The sequence below is a fragment of the Phalacrocorax aristotelis genome, chromosome 8 (assembly GCF_949628215.1).
Source record: "Phalacrocorax aristotelis chromosome 8, bGulAri2.1, whole genome shotgun sequence".
Lineage (NCBI taxonomy): Eukaryota > Metazoa > Chordata > Aves > Suliformes > Phalacrocoracidae > Phalacrocorax > Phalacrocorax aristotelis.
Window position 1 is genome coordinate 46347659 of NC_134283.1, and position 26024 is coordinate 46373682.

A 26024-nucleotide genomic window follows, 5' to 3' on the forward strand; every position below is an offset into this window, starting at 1 on the left:
TCTTCAAGTTCCTGCTGGCAAAGCTGAAATAAAATTGTCTGGGAAGGATTTTTTTTTTCCTTGCTGAGTTGTCTGGTCTGATTTTGCAGATTAGTTTTTAAAAACAACAGATACTTGCTCTGAAGAAAACCGAAGGGCTTGGCCCCAGCACCCTTTGGGAGTGGCAGAGGAGACATTTCTTGCTCCTCCTGGATGCTTTGCTGATGTACAAAAACGTAAGGTAAAGTTTCAGAAGCTCGTTAAGTGTTCAGCAACTGCAGTTCACCCATTTGCTCTGGAAGTACTCACAAACAATCATAACCCTCATAAGGGTCACAATGCAATGGAAGGACGTTCAGTTTTCTCCTCTGTGGTTCTTGTGTCTCCCAAAGGTCACTTTTCATTAGCCTTGCAGGTAACAACAGGAAACAGCTCGGGATGTATTTTGAGTGGAAGTTTTATTTTACTGGCCAATCTAGGCCTTTTACATAATAATCCACAGAGCAACAACAGAAGCCTGAATTTCAGAGTCATTCTCTTTTCTCCTGACAGACCCGGCTCATATTTTTAGAGTTTTGCTTAGCTGGCTGGGTGTCCCTGCTTCCCCCCGTGCTTATAGGCGACTCTGCAAGAGCAGCTTTAGTCTCCTTCATATACAGGAATCACACTGTGATGAGCGTGACCATTTAAGGTTCATTTTAAGCTGAGAAACTGCACAGATGCGAGTGGGAAGCAAATTTCTAGAGAGTATAAAGACTTTCAGAGAGCATGACCTAAAATGTAGAACATACATATTTCCTGCTTAGGAATGATGGTGGAAAAATATCATCAGCGCCTGACGATGGCAAAGTGGCAAAAATCCCAGACGCGTCCCTGCTTTCCACCACCACCGTTACGGGTTTGGGGTTCGTTTTACTTCGACGAGCTCCCATCCCGCCTCCTTCCGAGGCGGTGCGCCTGCCCTGCCCGGACACCGGCCCCGGGAACGGCGCGGGAACAGCCGCGGGCCCTGCGGAGCGCGCGCCTCCCGCCACCCGCGGCCCCGCGGCCCCGGCTCCGCCCGGCTCCGGGCCGCGCTCGCCCGCCGCCGGCAGCCCCGGCCGCGAGGGACGGCCCCGGTCCCCGCCCCGCCGGGCAGCGGCCGCCGCCGGGCAGCGCCGAGCGGGCGGCCCCCGGCCCGCAGCGCCCCGGCAGCCGCCGCCCCGCCGCAGCACACAGCGCCCGCTGGCGCGGCACGTGACCGGAGGGCGGTGCCGCCCCCTGGCGGCCCCACCGGGCGCCCCGGCACCGCCCGCCGCGGCCGCCCCGGGGAGCGGCTGGGGAGGCGCCGCCCTGCCCGCGCAGGGAGCGCGGGGGCGGCTGCCCCGGCCGCGGTGGCAGCGGGCGGCCCAGGCTGTAGCTGCAGCCGGGGGGTGACGAGCCCAGCGCGGCACGGCGGGGCTGCGGCGGGGCCGCGGGGGCTCAGCGCAGGCCGCCGGCCCGGCCACGCGCCCGTCCCGCGCCCGCGACGCCGGCGCTGCTGGGAACGCGCGAGTGCAGCGCACGCTGCGAGCGGCTCTTCCTGGCTGCGTTTTGCAGCTTCTCTGCAGCAAAGTTAACTGAGCCCGAGCCCAGCCCTGATCCTCGTCTTACGCCTAACGGCACGTACCAGCACTGAGCGGCATCGGGAGACTGTGAATACAGTAAGAGGTTCCGAGGCCTTTCTTTTCCTTTCCAAACTGGGGCAAGAGTCTAATAACAGTCCCCCATGTGCTCTTCTCCCCTTACTCTAGTGAAAAGAAGGCAGCTTTTAATTTTTTTTTTTTTTTGCTGCGCAGGCCTAGCAGAAAAACAATAAGATTTGAGCTCATGCTAGGAAAGCTGACTGCCTTCCCCTTATCAGCTAATTAGTTCAGGATGTCCATTAAAGCTTTTTAATAGATTTATCTTGCAGAGTGTGCTGTGTATGGGCCAGCCTCCAGCCAGCCCCTCCCTGGGTTGCAAGAACATCAGGGAGAGAGCAGGCAAGGAAGGTGTCTCCATTGCTCAGCTTTAACGTGGCTCCTCTGAACAGATTGCAGACAGAGGCTGAATATCTCCATGAATGCACAGTGAGATTATTTTTTTTAAAAATGCTGCTGTTTTATTTTTTTTATACAAACTAAAACACCAGAGGTCATTGAATCCTATATTAAATACATAAATTAAAAAATAACCATTCATAAAACTTTACATACAATAAGGATTCTCTTCTACACGTTAATACATATAGTACAGATACATGTCCAGTGTTTATCAAAGGGTTGTTCTGCTAAGTCATTTACAATTCTCTTCTGGAATAGACACCAAAAAAGTTGGGAACAAAAAGTGTATATATAAAAACACACAGGTGCTGAAGTGAAGGAGGGCAGGGGAAAACAAAAAACCCTTTGAATCACCAGCAACTGTGTGGCTGTTTATTGAACCGTGCCCTAGCAAGGAGAGCGCAGCCTCTTCAGTCCTCACAGGGCTCCATGGAACGGAAAGCTTTGGGGCTCCAGAGGATGTTTCCCGCTGAGGTAAGGGCAGGGAGCTGGAAAATTAAGCACATCTGCAAACAAGTCTCCGTGGTCCTCCAGGCACATCAACAGGAGAGGATGGGGCTGTGAGCCAGGCTGATGATACTGCAAGGAGCCCTGTTTCCTTCTGCAACCCCAACTGCCTAAATTAATCTCACCTAACTAGGCCCTCATCTGAAGTGCTTAAACTGGAAGAGCAGTCTTCAAAATTTCCTGACTTGGTCTGTGGAGGAAAAGCAGCAGGTCAGATTTTGGTCAAGCTGACTTGCGCTACATGACGGGGCTCATCTACTGCTTTGATGGTGTGGGTAGCCTGGAGTGCTGGTAGTCCTGCTACAGCCTAGGACGGATGGATGGGAGGAATCCAGGGCTATATCTGCCATCCTTAAAGGCTGCACAAATTGTTTTTATCTTGCTGGTTGGCTTTGGGGAGGGGAGGTTGGCTACAGTGACTAGTTTGAGGGAGGACTCTCAATACTTCGCCTCAGCGAACGTCAGGAACAGCAGAAAGCCCTGGATAAACAGCTTCATAGCAGAGAAGGGGGGCGACCCCAGAAAAACAGGTCCAGAAGCTAGTTGCCCACAAGGTGTAAAACTAAACCACAAGGAGTGTACCAGTTGTGGCAGCCAAACAAGTCTAGATTCAGTTCCCCATACCCAGATTGGAAGTATACTTTCATAAGCTATAGCAACAATTTACTATATACAACAGGGAATACATAGATATATGCATATATATATGTATATATATGTACATATACATATATATAGATACATGTGTATATATATATACACAAACATCAAACTCATTTTGACCTAGCTGACAGCAGAAAGTTTGTATTACTCTTATCAGCAAGTGTGTTTTAGGCACGGCTTATGCTGCAAGGAGACGAAAGCAGCTGTTGTTCAGCTCTCCGGAGGGACTAGAGCAATCTTTTAAAAGTTTGCAGACCAAGATAAGCTGAGGACTGTCTACCGCCCTCCACCCCGCACCGAGCCCTTGGAAATGGAGCACCTGCATGCATATGTATACGTGAGAGTAAGGGAGGGGAAATGAAGCAAAAGAGAGAAATAAGATGTGCACAACACGGCTCACGGGGCCTAAACGATGAAGCCTGCCACCAGGTCAGGTGTGTTCTGAAACTAGATATTTCTGTCTGTGCCATGAACCCTCCCTGTGACTGCCTGAAACAAACATTTCTAGTCCTCCTTTTTTTGTTGTTTTTGGTTTTTTTTTAACCAAAGCAGAGGCGGAAGTTACTGCACCATCATGGAAAACAGGTGCTGCTCATTATTCCACGAGAAGAGCTCAATGTTTTAATTGCTGGCCCTAATGCTAGGGAAAACAGATTCCAGCCTATATTTACTTGCAGCACACTGCAGCCAAGTGGTGTGAAATGAACTGGTGCTGCAATGGGGAAAAAAGAGTGAGGGGGGGAAGAGGGAATAACCAGAGAGGAAACCCTCCTTTTTGAGACTAACAAGATGTTGTAAGGTTGCTTAGTGATCTCAAGGTGTCACAGGTGTGGGACGAGACTCTCAAAGAGCCTGACTCCAGAGCTTCGGGACGGAACTGCTAGCAGCACTCTTGGAAAGCACGTGTAGGTTTAGGTGAGCCTTATCCACAGATTCTTCTGTGGGAGGGAGGGGGAAGGAAGAATTTGAACAAAGAGCATGCAACATACCTGTATTCATTTAACATACCTGCCTACAAGCCTGTTTTTAAAAAAATGAACCGACAAGCATACAGCTGGTGCAGAATTCAGTAAACCCCCCAACTGAAACACACTGCTTCAAGGAGATGGGGTCATTCTGTAATTTAAATGAATTTTAAGGAGCAGGAAAAAAATAACTTGCTTGTAGCTTCCAACCTTTGATGAAAGGCCTAAAACAATCTCAGGGCATGCAAGAAATGAGGATGATAGGAGTCTTTGTGGAGAAATGGAGCCCAGCATTGCAATCCAGTTGGGTGAATGGACATTAATAATTAAAAGCTATTCTGGCCAAATAATATCTGTGAGGGGCAGGCATCCTCGATACTAGAGGAACTTCATCCCTCCTACGGCTGAGGAACTGCTTTTGACCTGCAGAGTTGCTGTGGCAAGTTCCTTCACTGATTTGTGCCTCAGTTGCTTCATCTGTAAAAATAAACAAGCAAAGGAGAGACTCTTTGTAAAGCACTTTTAAAGCTTCTGATGGGCAAAGTCTGTGTGCGTAAGATGGTACACTTGAGCTCTGTTTTGAAGGTTAAGTAACGCACAGGCTGTATTCTGGCCCTTAGTTTTCTATTTTGTAACACAGGCATCCATTTCTCCCAGCTAAAATTAAGGCTCCATCATGGAGGACACAGCTCAAATAAAGAGCCTTGCCACAGGAACCTGGAGTCTGAACGGACATGACTCCATTTCCAGGGAAATGAAAACAGAGGCGCAGAGCAGTACATTGTCGTACCTAGCTCACACAGCACATCAGTGAGAAACGGGGAGGTGGGTGCAGCTGGCTGCTTTGCTCCCAGCAGGCACGGCACCTTCGCAGCATGTGCTGCAGGTGTGACACTCCTCAGGGTTCCCTGCTTACTGACCACAGGGGCATGGGCCTGTGGTGCCTCGGGAGACGCCGGGACTGGGTTCCGGGCTTTGTAAGTAGAGGGGTAAGTAACACTTTGAATGCAAACTACTTCTAGTTATTCTTAACTGTGGAAAAATCTAAACAGACTAGTGATACTTCTTACTTCTAACAGGGATGTGTTCACACAGCTTTTCCCCATTTTTGGTGTATGTGTCATTGATCAGGAAGCCAGCTCACAAAGTCAGTCTGACAAGCCAAACCAAAACATTCGTTCCAAGCTGGGACAAAACAGTTGGAAGCTGACGCTTTGTCGATCGTACCACACGGAGAAGGGGGTTGGGTTTTTTCCCCTCTGTCCTCCAACATATTTCTTTCTCAGAAGTTACTCTGTAAGGCCAATCCAGTGATTCTCTGTGTATTGTTCAAACAGTAAGCCCAAGTATAGTCATTATCTCAATGGCAGTCTTTAAAGAGCATGAAAAGTATCCGACAATAGAGAGGCTGTTCTTCAAGGAGGGAGGGTGAAAAGAGATAAGGCTACAATTCTGTCAGAAATCCTCCTTACACCAGACACCCTCTTCTTCCCTTCCTTTGCCGAGTAGAGCGGTACTTTATTATGATCTCAAGCGCAAAACATGGTGCCCTGTCCTGCCCATCCTGCAATAAACCAGATTGCGTTTTTCCTTTCTTCCCCCCACATTGCAGCTGTCATTTGTTCCTGAGGTTAAAACCAAAGAGGGAGAGAAGGAGTCCCTGCAGCGAGAAAGCCAGACAGTTCAAACTGAATGCTTTGTTGTCAGCATCTCTCCACAGCTCGTGTTTCTCCTGCTCTGTCCTGTTAACTTTTGACCCATTCATAGATGACAGTGTCACGTTTAAACAATTGCCCTGCACAGCAGGGATTCTTCTGTTGTAACTTTGGTTCCATGCCCAAGACACACTGACTTGATCAGCTGAAAGCGGCTCCTTCCCTTTAAGTTCTTCCTAAGAAATGTAAGTTCACAGTTTGTTTTTCTTCCCATTTTATAATTTCAACATAGAGAATTTCATTAGATGCAGCATATATCATAGCTTTAGACAGGAACTGTCCAGTAACAAATCTTGAGTGATGGCTTTAAAATACAAGGTGATTGCAGTCTTGGCTACAGGTTGTTCATTTTTATACTTTTTAAAATAGGTGTAAACAATGTTCTCTTCATCAGGGGGGTGGAAGCATTTGCCTTTATAAGGACTTATCTGTGTGGTCGGGCACTCTAAAAATAAATAATAAAAAAAAAAAGAACATCTGTATCAGATAGGCGAGAACTTCCTCTGCCTGCCTATCCAGTTACAAGATGCAGTCTATCAATCGAAGTTGAAAAGGTCTGTTCTTAGTTACCTGTGTTAAACTGTTTCTGTTTGTCCATATGAAAGAAATTTGTGAAAATTCTGGGATTTTGCCAAGCCTGTCCATTTAACCCCACAAAGTACAGCCCCCCGGTCCACAGAAGCCCCCATGGGCATCTTCAGGTGAGTAATTACGCACCAGTTTCAGTAACTCTTGAACCAAAGCTGCCCAAAATTCACCAGTGACAGGAGACGTGACAGCAGGTGATATGCCTGTGGTGTCAGGGCAACCCCAGAACTTTGGCTAACGCAGCAATGAGGCAAACACAGACTGCTCCTGTTCCAAGGAAGCCTTCCCTACCTAGCGAAAAGAATGGCAGTTCTGAGGTTTGAAACTAGGGAAAAAAGGGCATATTTTGTTTTGTTCTCTCAGGATTCAAGCCTAAGCGGTAAAATCCACTGAGCGCAAAGTCCACGCAGACCAGGCTTCCTTATGTGATCGCAAACATGTGAATGTGTATATTCACAAGCACAGGGAAAAAATGCCGGTAGGAAAATTCCACATAAACGGGAATTAGCGGGCTGCTGGTCGGGATACTATGTATTGTTGCACATTCATGCTTGTCCTTCCTGATCTGAAAAGTACAGCAGTGAGTGCTGTGCTAACTCTCTCAGAAATCAGAAAGTATCATCTGCAATTGCACTGTGGTTTGCTCTCAGCTACTTAAAAGGTCGGTAAAGGATAAACTGCAGCAAGGCATGAACAAAACCAGAGACCTTTCATCATCAAACAGCTCCCTAGGTACATTTCAAGGATGTATTGTGCTTTCTGTGTTTTATCAAGGATCTGTCTGAAGTATCTTATGATAAGGTTAACAAAGTTTGTTTTACTTCCACTGGATGCAAGTTAAGCAATCTTGCAAAGCTCCCCCTGATGATGTATCTCTCAGTAGTTCTCAGAACCAGAAACGCTGATGGCACACTCCCCAGGCCACGCTCACCCTTGCTGAGTTACTTCAAACATCAAAGTCACCTGGGTAGGCAGGTGATTTTTGAAGTGAATGGGAAACACAAAAATCAATGTTATTCTCTCTGATTCCATTGTATTTCAGCCTCAGAAAATATGACCTTGCTAAAATCCCTCTCAATCTTGCCAACACCATTCCCGTATTGCTTCTGTCCCAAGACTTCCCCTCAGGTATTGAGGGGTAAGGATCCCATGGAGGGAGATGGAAGGGATGAAGATGGGGATCAGGCAGGGGATGAGGAACTAACAGCTGCTTCCCATTGCCTTGTTTTGGAGGAACTGCTACAAGACTTGATGCTTTGCTCCTGTAGAGTGGCTTGCCTTGGTAAAACACTCTACTGAGACCGTGCTTGCTGTGACGCTGGGCCTGCTGCAGCTGTCTTTACAGTTCACGGGAGTGCACAGCAATGCAGGTCCTTTGAAAAAGCATTGTGTTTATATATCCACACACACACCTCGCCCTTAAGATTTTCTCTATGTCACTGTATCTCCACCACGGTCATGGCTACTTCCTCTGCCATTCAGCTCACAGTAATCCATCTTCATGTTCCCTACCTGACATTCATAACCAAATATGCAAAAGCAGGATGGGAAAGGCAAAACAATCATTCCTCTGGTGGGTGGTCCTAGGAGTGGTACAGCACATTTCAGCTCTCTCTGATACTTCCCATCCTCTTTATGGAGAGTAGAGACACAAGTCATTCGAGCTAGACCCTCGTGCGCTCCCAGGGCCAGCCTCTTTGGAGCAACAGTGAATCCAGTGAGTGAGACCCTTCTCATGTTGGCGCTGTAGTTAAAGCAGCCTTCCTGGGCTCAGTGAAGTTACACCACAGGGATTTACACCTGCTAAACCTTAGATGTTGTTTAAAATAAGCATAAAACCTATGGAAGGAGGCTGGGCCAGGGGAGGAGTGGGGGAAGTAAAGTCTGGACATGGTCCCTAAGGGATCTATGTAAAACCCCAGCAATGAAATTGGCCTCAATGCTGCTCTGGTTTCATTGCAGCTGTGTCCATCTTGCCAGTCCTAAAGGGAACGGACAATGCTTACGCTTCTTTTGACTATTAGTCCTATTCGATGAACATGCCAGTGAGGAGTGCATTAAATTAGCAGAGAGCATGTGCTAGATACGACACAGCAGCCACATGCAGGTAGAAGAATGACTGCAAGTGAAGAAGAATAATAAATCTGCTAGAATTTTAGGAGGAATGTAGAATTCTGACCTCAAACAGCCCACTAGCTTTTCTAACCAGCAAAAATCTGCCCTCAAATTAGGCCGAAAGGGTATAAGTGTTATCAGCAAATGTGGAGGGTTTATTATATTTTTTTTGATGGTCCTGATTCTTCTCCTTTTATGTCTTCTCTCCTTCCTGCTTTGAGAAGAGGGAAGGAATGGCTCCTCTGCAACAAAGAACGCAGTCTGCCTTTGAATACGCTGTAGAGCTAATCCTGAGGCTGTTAAAACACATTTTTTCTTCGCATGCAGACACTGAAATGTTACAAGGCACTTGAGATTTTCACAGGCTCCAAGACAGAGTTAATCAGCGCTGCTGGAATTCTGATGTCAGAATAATAGGGTTTTTTTCTGTTTTGGGAAATGCTTACTTCAACAGACAGTGGTACTATCTGCAGATACCTGCAGTTCCTGGAAAGCCAAGTGACTCATCCATGCCATGTCTGTAATTCTCAGTTCACCATCCTTTTCTTCTGTGCTGGCATACCAAAACCATGCTTACAGACTCAGGAAGCATACACTGACATATTTGTCCTGGGACTAGAGTTTTCCTATTTTAAGTTCAGTTACAGGTGGATTAAATTTTTCACGTGATTCATGTTTTTTCTTTTCTAATGAAAAATGGTGTATCTATAAACAAAAAATATTTTTATGCATTTTTGTGGATCTTTTTGGCATTTGCATCTACCACTGAGGGGTTTTTTAAGCTTCTGAAAAAAAATTTCAAAAATAAAAACCATTTAAAAGATGAGGAAGACAACATTTCCTGATGAGTTCAAATATTAATGAAAATTTTAATTTGCATTTCTCGGGACGCATGCTCTACTGTAAAGTCTTTACTGGGTGCTCCATCTTAAAGAGAGATGGGATTAGGAAAATCTGTTCAGTAATTTAATGTCATGAATGCATTTTTTAATCAGGGTGACCTAAACTGAGCAAAGGATATATTTTGAGGCACATTTTCAAAGAAATAAGAAACCCTGCTGTTTCTTATTTTTCTTCCACCACAGCTGATACCAGCATTGGTAAAACTAGGATGTATAAACTTCTTACCAATTCTGTAGCTGCACTAGAAGAGGAAAATACTCAATAGAAAACCAATCCCATACAGGTAGAAAATGTAGGTGCAAACTGTATATACAGAAAATTCTGAAGCTCTTATTGCCCCAGTTTTTCCTCATTATGCTTCACAAGGACTTTATCATAGCTGTGCTAGAAACTGAAAAAAGGACAACAGTATAGGCAACTGGGAAAAACTCATGCAGACAGGTTCTTGCAAATGTCACTATCAGTTCCTGTGAGTTTTCAAGGTGCAACTTAAATGCAAGATTTTTTTTTTTTTGCTATTACTGTGTACTGTGAAGGTTTTGCCTTCTTATAATTAGGCTATACATAATTTGGCTGTTTCAGAAGCTCTTTTGATTTTTTCCCCACTATGAATAAGCAAGAAACTGTAAAATCAAATTTTTACCAGTCACAGCCACTCAAAACATCTCATAGCTGCCGTGCTGTGTCATGGTTCCCAGAAATCCTGCGGCAGGAACGTTAGTAAGTATGCAGTCATAGCTTAATCTGTTTAACGTTCACTGGACCAAGGCAGTATGTTTTAAACAGCAGCAACTCTATAATGATATTGGCCATTGTTTACAGGAGCCGTCTTCACTGATCTGTTCACATTCCTCTGATTCTTTCCTATGGTTCATTCCCCATTCAGCCCAACCTTCATGTATATTGCTGACTCAGCCCATGAAAACATTCATTTTGAGGTCTGGCAGCCAAGGAGGCAGTGGATTTCAGTCGATGTGGCTAATTCTGAGAGTTATCTCTGCATCAGCACAAAACTGCAAAAGAAATCCTTGATCTAACAAAATGAAGCATAAAGTAGGGGGCTTTTCCTTAGAGGGAAAAGGAAAACCCACCAAACTGGTCCCATGCCACTTAGTTATAATCAATACCTTGCATTGTGCTTGGAAGCAAAGGCTGAGCTAGTACAAATGGTGGAAGGGCACGGCAAAAACATCTTTCACACACAACTGTATTCTCAGCTTGCCTCAAGTGCAGGGCAGAAGAATTTATTCATTGACACAGCTCAAGCCAGAGCCAGGAGATACAGTGAAAATTTAGTGTTGTGGGTCTGTCCCCAAATCAGAAAATTTTGACCCGTCATTAAATGTTCTTGAGTCTGTAACATAACATTATCTAGGCTACATTCTTCTGCTATCCTGGATCAGAAGAAAGATCCTCCTAACCCAGCAGCCTGGTTCTGAAAGTAGCTAGGCACAGAGGGAAAAAGGCCACACACATTATAGTTCCCCAATTTATTTCCCCATCTTCACGTTGCTTTTCGAACTCTGAACTTTCAGCTGCTAAGCATGCTGTGGCAAAGACTTCTTTACATCCAACATCATTAACTGCTGTGGCAAAGACTCCGTTATGTCCTACATCATTAACTTCCAATTTTTGTTTACTTTAAACTTGTTACATGATAAATGCTTGTACTGGAGGAGACAGTGGACAACAGCAATCTATCCATTCACTCTATGACAAATCTTCTAGACCTCTCCCATATCTCTATTTAACAGTGTCTCGCTTTCTGAGCTAGAAAAATCCTTCCCACTCTCTGTCTCCCTCTTCCTGCCTCTTGGCAGCTGATTATCCTTCCTTGCCCTTTTTTGTATCTCTCCTGCTTCTGGGCACCGAGCTCTACCTGTTATAACCTCCCGATCTATTTCCTGAGCCCATCATGGTGTGTATATGGTGGAGATTTTTAACTGTTTTCCATCTGCATCAGGTTGCAAACATCAACATTGAATTTCACCTGCAATTCTCTTGGCTATTTGATACTGTGAAATTCTTGTTAGCTTTTATTTTTAGAACTCTGAATCGCATAGTATCACCAGCAAGCTTTGGCAACTCAATCACAAGTATGTTGGACAGTGTTGGTCTGGCTGCAACTCCCTGTGGCAACTGAGCAGTGTCACAACACTCCACTGTGAGCTATTACAAACTGACAACAACCTGCTGAATTTTCTGACTCCAGACATACACAAGAACATGCAAGGATGTCTTCCTCAGCTCTGCACACGAAATGCTAGCTTTGAGGAAATAAATAGTCTTACCTTTCCAAGAGGCACAATGACATCAAGGCCAAAGAATAAAGGCAAGAGAGAAGAACAAGAATAGAAATAGAAACTGCAGAAGAAAAAGAAGAGGGTATAAAAACTAAAGGTCATGGCACTGCAAGCATCAATTATTTTTGCACTCTGTAGGACAACTAGAATAACGACGTATTCAAAACCCACTGTATTTCCCTAGTTACTTCTGCAAGTACCACACCACTGCCCAGGCTTAGAAAACAGGTCCCATTAATTCTGGTGATGAATTACAATTAGCACCATACTGAAAGCCTGAGGTATAACTGTCACTATGAACCACCGTGGGCTGACTGAAGTCACAGAGCTGAATATACAAAATAGCATGGGTAATATTTTTAAGCGCGTTAAAAGAAAATGCCTGCAATCCATGCTGGAAATAGCCTGGGAAAATAAAAAAAATATGTATGTATATGTATATATATATGTATATACATGCATACACACATAATAATCAAACCCTAACCATTAAATGTTTAGTAATCAATTTTTGGATGTCACATTTTAATCATGAATAAATTGTCTTCTGAGATGTGAATTTTTGTGAGTTGAAAGCTCTTTTGAAAATTGATACTAAGAAGTCCCCTATTCAAGGTTTCCATTTGACCATGGCATAAGTTTTGCTTTGTGTGTTTTTTTTTTTTATTTTCATCACAGATTATCATCTGTTATTTTTCCAGGTTATATATATCAGGAAGACAGTGAGTCCTTGTATCACAAAAATATTGGCAGAAAATCAGAACGATTTATGGGTATCAAGTTTTGCATTATGCTCACTTGTTTCACTTTAGGAATATACATATAAACTGAAAGGACTCATTAGACTACTGTCACTCTACTAACATAGCCATTAATTCATATTATAGTTTACACATGGACACTGATATTTACTAACAGAAATTTATTGGCAGGGTTACCACTGGAGATGCATCTTACACCAGCCTGGCATTTCTAGAAAGGATGGTATTGGTAGCAGTATGCTATGCCTAGGCTATGATCTTTTTTCAACAATCCTATCTAACCTACCTACAAGTGGCAAAACTCAATGTGACGGAATTGGCCTTATTCACCACAAAAATGCACCGCGTATTTTGGAGAGAGTGAGAGTGTGTGCGTATGTAGTATATATAAAGAATGTGCACATATAGTTCTTTGACAGTTCAGTTTAGGGGCAAGATTCTGGTACCATATTTATATTGCATAGTTAATTACAGGCTTCAGTAAAGAGGACAGCACCAGAACCCGAGTTCCCCAGCCCCACCAGATAAGGACAGTTTCACTCAGTCCTTCCTACTTGCTAGCCTTACCTTGCTTTTAAGAGAAGTATTACCTGTCTACCAACACAGCATTTAACAGCCAAGTAAGGGCTTCATCACTTGGTATACTATCATTCACCATAATCAAAAGTGTTTGGCATTTAGTTCCTAAAATGAAATGTTGCAGAGGAGACTCTAAGATTAAAGTCTGTATACACTGAAAGACAAATTGTAAAGAAAGCACAGGAGAACACCACCAACAGGTCCAGCCGATTCACCTAAACATAAAGGTCATGTATTTCAAGAGAACTACATCATTACTTTCAAAAAAAGTTGATCAGCATGCTTCAGAAGTGTAACAGAACCAACCTTTTCCTCCAGATCCTTAATTTGTCTCTTTTGAATGTCAGTTTTATCTTCTAAATCTCGGATCCTCTGGAAATCAGAAAAGAAAAGCACCTAGACTAAATTCTCAGAAAATTTGCTCTGCTGAACAGGTAACTTAATGCTCCAAGTTCCAAAAGCCTAGGAATTAACAAATCCATTTCTTTGGCAGGGATAATCTGGTGTTGTACCATGACTCCATCCACCAACCCCGCCTAACCACAACTTTACCACATGTACAACTGCTCAAAATACGCTACTGCATATATGACTGTATCCTCAAATACTGTAAATTAGTACCAATAATGGATCTGTTTATTATTATCTATTTTATATTAATCCTGTGTTAAATAGATGGAAAGCATAAGATCATGGCCATACTCTTTAGAATTATATAATGATTCACTAAGATTTCTCATAGTTTGCTGTGTTGAAAAAGGATTAAAGTGTTATTAGATCTGAAATGATAAATGTATAAAATACTATGAAAACATTGATTCTGTGGCGAGCAGTATATATGTCACTTATAGACAAGGTGTATTTTTTAGCAGAGCTAGGTACTTCTAGAAAAATTTAGTAACATGAGTTACATGGATCTCAGTATCGTAAGGGCATAAGACAGCTGGCCAGCAAACAGCAGAGATGCAAAGAGGCAAAGCAGGAGACACCTGGAGAGCAGACAGCACTGCTGTGACTGTCTTCCTCATTGCCTGGAGATGAGCTGACTAGCTTATGGCAGCTTTCAAAGACTACCTCTTCCTTTCCTTGCCTCTCAGCCTTTCCCAACCCCACCTGCAATGGAGGCTGGCTAAGAGTTCTTTAAAGAAGCCGGAACTGCTGGGGCAGTGTTAATCAGGGCACTGGTCATGGCTGAAATCAAGAAGCTCCTCATGCTGCAAAGACCTGGTAAGAAGTAGTAAGGGTAGACCCAGTCTCAAGTCCCCACCTCAGGATCAGGCAGGACTGTGAAAACAAAGTCTTTCTGTGAACCAGAAACCCTAACCACTGGGCATATGCCTTCTCTCTTATTCTCATAAACGTTTGAGTAAGTTTTGTTTAATTGTGCACTGTCGCATTCATCAGCACGCTGTGACTGTGTGCCATTTTGCTCTGGGACCTCACCGCTTGCAAAGTGACAAACATTGGTCTTTGAACATCAAATGTGGTACTATATCTCAGCAGTGAAACGTAACAACTGCCCGCTTTGGGAGGGGACAGAGCAGAAGCATCTGGAAAAACACATAGCTCTCCTGTGTAACACGAGCTAGAAGCATTCATACAGTTCTTCCTGTGCCCAGTCCAATAACCAGGGGTGACCATTTTTATTACAAAACTAGATTCATGCAGGCAGAATTCTGGATAAAAACTTTGGTTTGGAATTTTAAGACTCAAAATATACCAAACCCTCCAAAGCTAATATCACATGTGTTTGTGTACACAGTAAAGACACAAAGTATTAAACAACTCAAAAAACCTAGATGCCAGCATTCTTCATGGCCTGGAGCTTGCCTGAATTTCACCTCAGCTTATGTTCCTACAGAGCAAAGCTGAGTAGATACACATGTGCATGGTTCCTTTTTCTTACCTGATGAGCCTGCTGGAGCAGCTCCATCCTCTCCTGAAGAATCTGGCAATCATATTCTCTGCTTTTCCTCAACATCTGACGTCTTAGCTTTTCTACTGCTGTCCTCAGCTCTTCCTGCTGTTTTTCAGTGAGTAGCTCCCCAAACTTTATCACCGTTTCTTGCTGCAAAGCATTGTACAAGGTGGCTTCAAGCTCCTGGATCCTCTGGTTGATGCAATACCAAAAGCCAATTAGAGATGAAACATTGTTTAAAACACAGTGGGAACTGGGGAGTTGGTGGCACATTCAGGTGCCTACATGAGAGGTGGTCCCTGTGTCCAAGCGTGCGAAAATGTGAAAAACAGAACTCAAAATGGTTCAGTCTTTTGACAAAAGGATATGAACTTTTATTTTAAAAATATTTTAATATTAATTTTCACAGAAATCCCTCACTGACTTTTTTAAGCAGTTACAGAGATGATTAGAAGTTGGATAGAACTTTCATACCTATAAGTGTAAAGATTAATATTTCACCAATTATCAAATTTTGACCCATTATGCTAAAAGACAAGAGAGGAAAGATTGAAGGTCACTGTCAAACTACTTTGCTCTTAATCCTGCTAATCAATGAGCATTCTCATTAACTTGACAAACCAAACATGATGAATTTGCACAGCCAGTTATCAGACTTATGTATCAGTATTTGATACAGCAGTGATTAGAGCAGGAACTCTTGCTTTTTGTGGCATATTGTCTTCCTGCTATGACACGTCTAAAACGGCCGAGAGTTCAGATCTGAGTTCCAGTTGGTTGCACTGACTCCAGTTGGAAAAGCCAACATCAATGAGCAATATCTGCCTTTAAGTGACAAAAGAGTTCAGACTTCAGGAGACCTGCCTTTTTGTGACATGGAAAAGCTAGGTGTCATGTTGAAGCTGTGCAGATTGCATGGTAGTGCACTGGGGCGGGGGGGGGGGGGAAATATTAAGAAAAAAGGCAAAAAACTCTCTTCCTGATCTAAAAGGAGTCTGTGTCCTGTCACGGTGCTGGCCAATATGTGCTGTAGAATTTCCTTTGTACATACCATGTATGCTTGGTCAAGAGCTTGCTTCCTGTAGTCTAATTCTTCCTCCAAATAACCTTTTATTTTGCAAAATTGCTCCTACAATGAAGGATCATTTGGACAGAAAAATGAATTAGTTACTCAAAATACTTTGGGAAATTTTATGAAATCAACTACAGATACCTGACTCAGGCAGGACTGGGAGACTGGTCTTCAACTGACACTCTGCAGAGTTATTAATACCTGACTCAGCTAGGAAAGAAGGAAGCGATTGCTTTTGTATGATAATACATCTAATCTACATGGAACTAAATCCATCATCTCTTTGTTGACTTCAGTGATTTGCTTGGTATTTCAGTAGTGTAATTTAGGGGTTTCCTTTAGATACCTCCTCTGGCGTCTTGGACAACTCCTTTTGTGCTTTCTCTTATTTTAGAAGAGGGTGAAGGTGCAAAAACTAAACAAGAACTGAACAGGCATATTCATGTTCACATTATTTGGGGGAAGCTGCTGTGCTTTAACTTCTCAGCCTACCTGAAGCTGAATTGTCTCAAGTACAGACATACCATAGGAACAGAATGTAAACCACTACAGCTATCCAACTCTTGTAGTTGTGCCTGTTCATCTTGTAGGTTACTTCCATTAACTAGAATAAGAATAGGGTAAGGTACTAACTTTACTGGTGCTGTAGCAACTTCAGTTCAGCTGTGAATGTTTTGCCTTTAGGATGGTATGGGCTTAAAATGTAATGAAAGAAAACAGCGTGATAATTCATTAGTTTCCCACATACTGGTATTGAATAAAACGTGATACAACAACAGCTGATGTTCAGACTGTGAATCTTATGAGACAAAGAGTGTGGTCATTTACATCTCTGAAAACCACTGGGCAACCTTTGAGCCTTCTGTACTTAATAATAAACAGTCATCCTCATGGAAAGGGAAGGGAAGTTTTCAAACCGTCACTATTTCTGTTTCTTTGTTATTCTGCTGTTGCACATGAACCAGACTAGTAATAACTTTATGGATTCACCGATTATCTGAGAGAGCCTGCGTACTTAATTTGCCAAAAGACCTTTTTGTTATCTTTTGGCGCACCAAGTAAACGTGACACACTCAGTGTCCTGCCCCTAAAATGTGTATTAAGGAAAGTTGGCTTACCATATCACTTTCCAGTTCCATCATCTTCTGATGCAGAGCTGCTTCAGCTCCCTCAATCTGCTGGATCCACTGGAGGGAAGACAGTGAGAGGTGTAACCTGCTGTTTTTCTACATACATGGGCAGTGGCAAGTGGGACACCTACAGCATCTTGTTAGTCTATTTTTTAGTAACCTATTGCTAGTGCTGGGCCCACCTTGACGCTGTTCTCCTGTGACAGAGGCAGCCACAATGTCTGAGGTAGCACTTGACATAGAAGAAGCAAGAGAATCACCATTACTGGATCCCTGAAGATGAAAAAGTCCATTTCCTTGGATGGACAGGGAATCCATTTCACCCATGGATAAGGGCTCACGATGGGGCTCTAGCACCATAAAAATAACTTAGATGGATAGATGGCAATTCTCTTTGCAGAGGAGGAATTTTTTAGTAGAATCACTGGAAGCTGTCATGCTGAAAAAATTTGTGCTCCATTTGAGCCACAGAAAGCGATTTTAACCAACCCTCGCTTTCTTTTTGATTTCCAAAACGTGGAACTTCGACACATACTTTCAGTGGAAATTCTGCATACGTGATACCTTTCAGAGGCTATGGAAATATCAGGACTAGAAATCCCATGCTATAGCTCATTATGGCTTAAGTGTCTGACGGTTTCTCATTCAGTTTACAATTGCGAGTTTCATTTGACATTCTTTTTGTATTTGCAGTTGTTTTGACTTGACAGCTTGGGCCAGCTGAGTTTGATATTTTTTCTGCTTTAGCAAGGTGTTTTGGACTGTGCTGGCAGTTTACTTTATCTAGGGAATTACTTCCTACACTAGAAAGTTTGACAATATAGAGAACAACAGAGCAGAAAATTTCCAGTGTTAGATGAGGCCCTAGATAACACATGAGAAAAGCAAACACACAGTTTACCTTTTCTGCCAAGGACAATACAGTGGAAGCCTGAATTATGGCCACTTGTTCTTCGTTTCTTAAATTCTGTGAAGAGAGAGAGAAAGAAAAAAAAAAAAATGGCAGCAGTTTCCCACATGAATAAAAATAACCCAGGCTACAGGCTAGGTCTACAGTTTTCAGGGGGTCCCTGTAGTACTGGGTATTCTATTCCCATTGAAACATTCAGAGTCTGTTAACATATTAAGAACAACACACTTTTTGCCTTTCTGCATGATATGGACTAACTATATTTTCATTGCATTACATCTTCTGAGAAATGTAAACTAAAATAAGTCCCATTTGTCTGTCTTCATGCTAGTTTATACAAAGCTGAATTTCCATTAAAGCTTTGGTAAAAATAATGCAGTTTTACACCAGCATGTGAAAAGACAATCATGATCCTCAATTTTTATAGCATCATAGAATGGTTTGGATTGGAAAGGACCTTAAAGATTACCTAGTTCCAACCCCCCTGCCACAAGCAGGGACACCTTCCACTAGACCAGGCTGCCCAAAGCCCCATCCAGACTGGCCTTGAACACTTCCAGGGTTGGGGCATCCACAGCTTCTCTGGGCAACCCAATCCAGGGTCTCACCACCCTCACAAAAAAGAATTCCTCCTTACATCTAATGTAAATATACCCCCTTTCAGATTAAAACCACTACCCCTCCTCCTATCACTACATGCGCTTGTAAAAAGTCCCTCCCATTTTTCCTGTACACCCCCTTTAAGTACTTGAAGGCCGCTCAGTAAGGTCTCCCTGGAGCCTTCTCTTCTTTCGGCTAAACAGCCCCAGCTTTCTCAGCCTGCCTTCATAGAGCTCTAGCCCCCTGAGCATCATCATGGCCTTCCTCTGGACCTGCTCGAGCAGATCTATGTCCTTCTTATGTTGGGGCCCCAGAGCTGAACGCAGCACTACAGGTGGGGTCTCAGAAGAGTGGAGCAGAGGGGGAGAATCACCTCCCTCCACCTGCTGGCCACGCTTCTTTTGATGCAGCCTGGGATACAACATGGCTTTCTGCACTGCAAGCGCACATTGCTGGCTCACATTCAGTTTTTCATCCACCAGCACGCCTCCAAGTCCTTATCCGCAGGGCTGCTCTCAATCATTCTCTGCCCAGCCTGTGTTTGTGCTTGGGATTGCCCCAACCCAGGTGTGGGACCTTGAACTTGGCCCTGTTGAACTTCATGAGGTTTGCACGGGCCCAACTCTCAAGCCCATCGAGGTCCCTCTGGACGGCATCTCCTCTCTCTAGAGTACCAACCACACTGCTCAGCTTCGCATCGTCCACAAACTTGCTGAGGGGGCACTCAATCCCACTGTCCGCATCACCGACAAAGACGTTAAACAGCGCAGGCCCCAATACGGACCCCTGAGACACGACACCCATCACTGGTCTCCACCTGGACACCAAGCCCCTGACGCCAACTCTTTGAGTGCAACCATCCAGCCGATTCCTTACCACCAAGCAGTCTACCCATCAAGTCGATTTTAGAGACAAGGACGCTGTGTGCGACAGTGTCAAATGCTTTGCACAAGCCCAGGTAGAGGATGTCAGTCGCTCTTCCCTTACCCTCCAATGCCGTAACACCATCATAGAAGGCCAACAAGTTCATCAGGCACGATTTGCCCTTAGTGAAGCCATGTGGGCTGTCACCGATCACCTTATTTCCCATGTGCCTTAGCATAATTTCCAGGAAGCTCTGCTCCATGATCTTGCCGGGCACGGAGGTGAGACTGACTAGCCTGTAATTCCCCGGGTCTGCCTCTTTTCCCTTTTTAAAAGTGGGGGTTGTGCTTCTTTTCTTCCAGTCAGTGGGAACTTCACTGGACTGACCTCTCAAATATGATGGATAGTGGCTTAGCAACTTCATCTGCCCATTCCCTCAGGATGCGTGGATGCACCTCATCAGGTCCCTTGGACTTCATTTTTTTGTTTTGGGTTGGGTTTGGTTTTGTTCGGTTTTGTTTTTTTGTTGTTTTTTTTTAAAATATATATTTTCTTTCTTATGGACCTTCTTAAAACATCTAATGTTGGCCAGAGATACATTATGATCTCTTTTACATGGATGACTAAAGTGGGCAGGAATGCCCACTTAGAAAGCCACAGCAGATTTGATAATTCTTCGAGGAATTAAAATTCAAGGATTCTTGTGTATTTATGAAACTCTTTGCAGAGGAATCTAGCCCTGATGAAGGTGTGGTTGGCTCAGCGTGCCAAACTAATTCACGTGCTTTCCTGAATGACTGGAGTGCATTCAGGCCCAGTTCCAAATATCAGTGGCCTTCGGACATTCTTCCCAGTCTGCCAAACCAGATGTTAAAGCTGCTACTTCATTACTAGTTCTCTGACTATTGCGATCTCACAAATCCTTAACTTACAGAACAATGAATTGTTCTGATACTACATGATTTAACAAGGATCTTAGAAAATAGTCATGGTAATTATAGATTTCACTTAACTCTACTGTACAAAATGCAGCTTTTAAAGGGAAAATATCTCCCAGTTTAACTTACCCCATTATCACCTAGGATGTCTAACTGCTTTATGAGGTCTGGGATGCTGACATCCTACAAAAAGAGAATAAGGTAAAGGCATGGCATGCATATTTTATCACGGCTGCAATATTCACCCCTTCTATGAACCATTTCGTTTTATCCCATGCAAATGCATCCCACACTGATTTCAGTGGCCTTTGAGCCAGGTTTTATCATTATGGTGAAAATTATGAGTCCAAGTCAGTTGTGTCAGTCATCACACATACTTACATCAGGCTGAGTTTAAATGCTTAATGCTTAGTGAAGTTATTAGCAGAGATTAATATAATGGGTTATATGGGCAGCATCCACCACTCCTGTAGTTAGAAGTGCTGCTTTAAAAAACTGACCTACCTTAACCCCTTCCTTCATGCAGTAGATCTGTAGAGCACTCACACCATCGGAAAATGGGTGAATCTGGAGATTAAATGGTGGGGACCGTCTCTCTCTTTCCTGAAAATAAATTTAAAAGATGCCAGAGAACATATCAGAATGAAGGAGATGCACACAAAGCCAAGCTCATTTTACAAGTCAAAGAAAGAAACATTTAGACCTAGTCTGAAAAACAGTGTGCCAAGTGTGATAGGATCCAAGCTAATTATTTTACAGGAGATTTTTTTTTTTTAATGAACTATGTCAGTTTGCAAGCTGTCTGTGGAAAGGCTGTCACCTGGCTAAGTATTTTGCTTCATGAAATGCTGAACAACTATATACTGTTGTAAAAACTCCCTTTAGAAACAGGTATTTGACTTAAGACTACTAGGATACTCAGATTACACATTTGCTCATCCTGGCAAATTGTATGCTCTAATATCTGTGGAAAGTAATAAGTTCAAAAAAATTGATCAACTTAGCTATTTATACACTTTGCATAAAATCTACAGATATTTGTCCAGTTTTAAAGGACCAAAGACAAAAATAAAAATTTGAAGATGTTATTTCTCATCCCTTTCAGCTATTCAGGCAAGCTCAGAAGTTAAGATCAAATTTCACTTTCAAATCTTTTTTTTTGTTTATGAATATGTAATTCACCTGATCAGTCCAGTTCCATGTCATATGGAAACACAGCTGTCAGGTAAAACTGGGGGGAAAGTCTATAAATAAGGGATAAATCTGTCACAGCACTGACTCATGAGAGCCAGGAAAGGCTCTATATTACCTACAAGCTCTGAATGGTAAGTATAAGGCCTTGGACAGCAACTGAAAAGAACAACTGAGAAATAAACCAGCTTATACCGGAGAAAAGACCAGGTGGAAGTTTTTGTTCGTTGGCACTCATAACAAGAATCTGTAACTAGGGGCAGCCTGGGAAGAGGGAGATCAGGGTCCGACCCAGTCCTCTGGAGCTCCTCCATCAATCTCTGGTGTCGCCTGAGGGACCCTTCTTACCAGGCAGGTCGTGGGGAGAGCTGCTCAACAGGGAACGTGTCCAGTGCCTGCAAAAGTGACAGTGCTTGCAAGTGGGCAGATAGGCTGTCACTATTCATTGTGCTAGGGCCTACACCCTCCAGACACAACTTCGGACAACTCCAGGCCAAACACTACACGCACATAGGCAGGCACCGTTGGCTTTTCACACATGTCAGCACTGGCGAGAATCATGATAGAGGCTGTAGGAGCAAGACCACATTAACCTGTATAAAACATCTCATCCCCACCGCAGTGGCAGGAAACTGAGGTACAAGGACATTAAATATAAACATGCCTTAGGAATCAATAGCACGGAAGTAATTGCAAACTGTTGCCCAAGAAGCCCGTGTTCCTTGGGCACCTTGAATCTGTACCCTAGGCATACTCAGGTGCTCACAGCAGGGCAGCAGCACTGGCACTGCCAGTCCCGAGCCCAGCCCACATCAGCAGCCCCAGGGATGCACAGACGCACCCCAGCAGAGCCAGAGTGCCCTGCGGGCTGTTGCAGGCTTGGCTTCAGCTCCCTACGCCGCAGGAGCCAACGTGCACATTTCTCCTCTGCAATAAAGAGTGCTCTGATCGCCCAGTACAGATTGGTTTGGGTAGGACAGTCCCCCTCTCTTCTCACAGTCAAGTTCTCACAGAGAAAAGAATTCAAGATTCACTGGGTCAGAGGGGACAAGGTACCACCCCCTTTTACCCCCATAGGTATGGCACTGGAATACAACAGCCCTGGCTCTGATACTTTCTTTTACAACTGCTCATGCAATTTCATCGATCATTGCTGAATTAAACTTCAAAGAGTTCCAGTCCTTCAAGTAGAGGGCTAGAGAGGTGCACTTCTCCTCATAGCAGCACTCTCAATGAAACTTGAACTCTTGTCTCATCACCCTTGCTGAAACAGGGGAAAAGAACAAAGCCGGTATAGTTTATACATCAGCAAGTAAGATTTTCATAGCGGGAAAATAGGGCTTTGAAGACCCTGAAGAGGGAACTGTACCTGTGTGTCTGACTTCTTAGAGGAACACTCTACTCTTCAGCTATTAGAGATAAAAGTACGCTCAACATCTCTTTCTCCTCCAAGACCTGCTCAGGTTCATGAAAAAAAGAAATAAAAACCAAACCAAAACAAACAAAAAAACCCAAACCAAAAAAACCCCAAATCCCTGGACGTGTACTCCCAGGAGAGATCTTAACTGTGAACCAGGATGCAGCCCTCAGCAAAGTGCATGAGGATGGGGCTTAAGCCTTGCTTATTTAATTACTTTAAGTGTAATTAATTTCTGTCAATTTTAGTACACCCCAGGCCAGCAATAAGAACAAAGGATGTTGCCAGCAGACTGCTCCAAAGTACTAGAAGAACCATATCCGCAGGAGTGGTAACTAAGAGCCACAATGACATTAATCAGCTAAGCTTGTCTATGCACGCTGGACACCTAGCTCAGAGAGATGAACCAGACAAGTATGGAGCTTACTATTTCCAGGATATTAGAGCTGACATACTTCATCTCACAATTGAAAACGCTGGGCCTGATTTGTTACTCTGTTATATCACTACAGTGCTTGTGTAAACACTTGATTAAAGTTGGTGTCCAGTGCAAGTGCACTAGTTTAATTTGCTACCAGCTCTACTATAATGAGCTCATCCATCACCTCCAACTCAAGGTTGCGGAACTCCAACAGCTCATTCTGGTCTCGGGCATCCTGCAGCTCCTGTTGCAGACGGTTGTTTTCTGCTTCCAGTTTCTCTATCTAATAGAAATATGTAAATTCAGGATCTGTGTAACTGTTACAAGAAACATTGAATATTTGGTCAGTAGTAGTTCAGGTAGCATAGGCAGTGCAAAATCCAAACTCTAGAGATGATTCACTACTTGCTGTTTTACCTCATGAGTAGTTTACAGGTGGAACTTCTGCTCATCAACTTCCTAAACATCATAAAATGCTTAGGCTGGAGGTTTTCCTAAAAGAATCCAATCCTAGGGAAGATCAGCGGGGAAGTTAACTCTACAGAGGTGTCAGGTCAGCTATTAGATTAGTCTGCATTACCTATTAAACACACTGCTTGCATGGTAAAGGAACAGATTGCCTGGTGAGGATGTTGAGACATTTTTGGAGGACTCTGGGAACAAGTTGGATAAAGGTCTATCAGGAATGACACAAAAAGAGCTGAGCCTGCCTTGGAGAAAAGCTTGGGCTAGATCAGAGATTCCCAGTGCATAGCACATGAAGCACAGATGGCACACAGGGAGAGATGTCTTTGTGGAGGCAGTTACCTGAGCAGCCATCCCAGCCCGTGCAAGCACTTGTGTGAACTGTACAGCAAGCATCTTCACACAAGTAGTTCCGTCAACTAGCAGATAGGCTGAAATACCACCCATTGGCCAATTGTCTGTAGCTTGCTTGTTGTGGACAACTCCACCACTAGCTCCTCAGCCTGCTCTCTTCTGCAAGTCTCCAGCCAGTGCCAGGGCATGTGTTCTGCAGTCAGGTTCTCTGAGTAGGGCCCAGACAAGGACAGCTAGGGAGCATGGTAAGACTGAGGTCAAATGAGCCCCCATGGGTCACTTTGGATGGGGAAGGATGGCACAGGCTGGAGACTTATTAGGTGCGTTTATGGAAAGGGAGAAACACAGGCTAAGAAACCTCATCTGGGGAAGTGAAAGACAGCAGGAGACCTGGTGCTGGGAGTTATGGCCTCTTGCTGATGGCAGTCGTGTGTGGCCACTGCTGTTACTGTTGGTGGTAAGTAAGCAGTGTTAAGCTCCTTTGTATCCTTATATTCCGTGATTAGAAATATTTATATACATACAAATATATATACACACACAAACAGGTGATACTCCTAAAGGTACCAAGGGACTGAGCGGTACAAGTTCCACTGGACCTAGGGATGACTTTAAGGGCTTAGAAAATATACAGAATGCACAGGGACTAGGAGTATGAAAGGGTCCTGGTGTTAGAGGGTGACTGCATTTCCACTGTTGTTTCACAGCCAGAAGCTAAGCTCAAAACATCCTGCCAGTGCAGCAGCAGACTCTTCAGTGCAACACTACTAGAACGCAAAGGTCTGTGTCTCAGAGCCAGAATGACAAGTAGAGCTTCCAGCTCTCAGGCTGGAGCTTACCAGCAGAGCTGGTACATCAGCACCTGCCAGCAACAACAGTGCCTAAGAACTGCTGTTAAGCAGAGAGGGCTTGCTTGTCTTTCCATACGTTATCCTGTCCCCATTAATCTATGCCATTCTATCACTACACTACACCTATAAGCACCAGACTGCATGTCTAGAAAGTGTATCGCAGGATCCAGATTACCCTTCAGAGCAAACATACAAAACTTGGGAACATACCTTGTCTAAAAGCTCTTGGTTCCTCTTAATGAAAAGCTGTTTGTCTTCCACCCAGTGTGAGTCCTGTTGGATGAAGCAGTACTGTTACAGAATAATCAAACTCCACGAGGTTGGGCACGTTTATTGAAAATTGGAGCCATAACATTCAGGCTTTACAATCCCACAGGAACAAACTGTCATTTACGGGACAACTACAAGCTGTAGCAAGGCTTCTGGATTTGCTAGACCTGCCTGTTTATTGAACACCAACATTACATCACATGGAAGTCTACACTGAAATTGTGCTAGGTATTTTGTAAGCAGAGCAGGCAAGATCCAAAACAGGGAAAGAAAATACACAAGAAGTGCTTACCTGCCCTTTCTGTGCCAGAGTTTTCTCCAGATCTTCTATTTTGGCTTTATATCTCTGGACTTCAGCTTGGAGCTGCTCCTGAGCCTGTTGAAGTTGGGCACAGCATTAAACAGTATCAAAGACAGCAATGTGACTGGTATTAAAAGGAAACCAAAGACAGCAAAGTCTGGGTTTATGCTGTTGCTTCCAC

At 43.8% G+C, this 26024-nt stretch overlaps 1 protein-coding gene across 6 annotated transcripts in view; it reads right to left on the reverse strand.

Annotated features, from left to right (window-relative positions):
* Window positions 1–2093: 2093 nt before the first annotated feature.
* JAKMIP2 (janus kinase and microtubule interacting protein 2) overlaps window positions 2094–26024 on the reverse strand; it is a 71690-nt gene continuing 47759 nt past the window's right edge. The window contains exons 11-22 of one of the 6 annotated variants that reach the window (XM_075103055.1): window positions 25835–25918; window positions 25483–25545; window positions 23787–23885; window positions 21078–21176; window positions 20703–20756; window positions 18163–18228; window positions 17250–17318; window positions 16111–16188; window positions 15048–15209; window positions 13448–13513; window positions 11790–11862; window positions 2094–6337 (exon numbers count right to left, since the gene is read on the reverse strand). In XM_075103055.1, the coding sequence (XP_074959156.1) occupies window positions 11812–11862; window positions 13448–13513; window positions 15048–15209; window positions 16111–16188; window positions 17250–17318; window positions 18163–18228; window positions 20703–20756; window positions 21078–21176; window positions 23787–23885; window positions 25483–25545; window positions 25835–25918 (891 nt within the window). In that variant the 3' untranslated portion in view covers window positions 2094–6337; window positions 11790–11811. The other 5 variants (XM_075103053.1, XM_075103054.1, XM_075103052.1 and 2 more) reach the window with 5 other exon arrangements.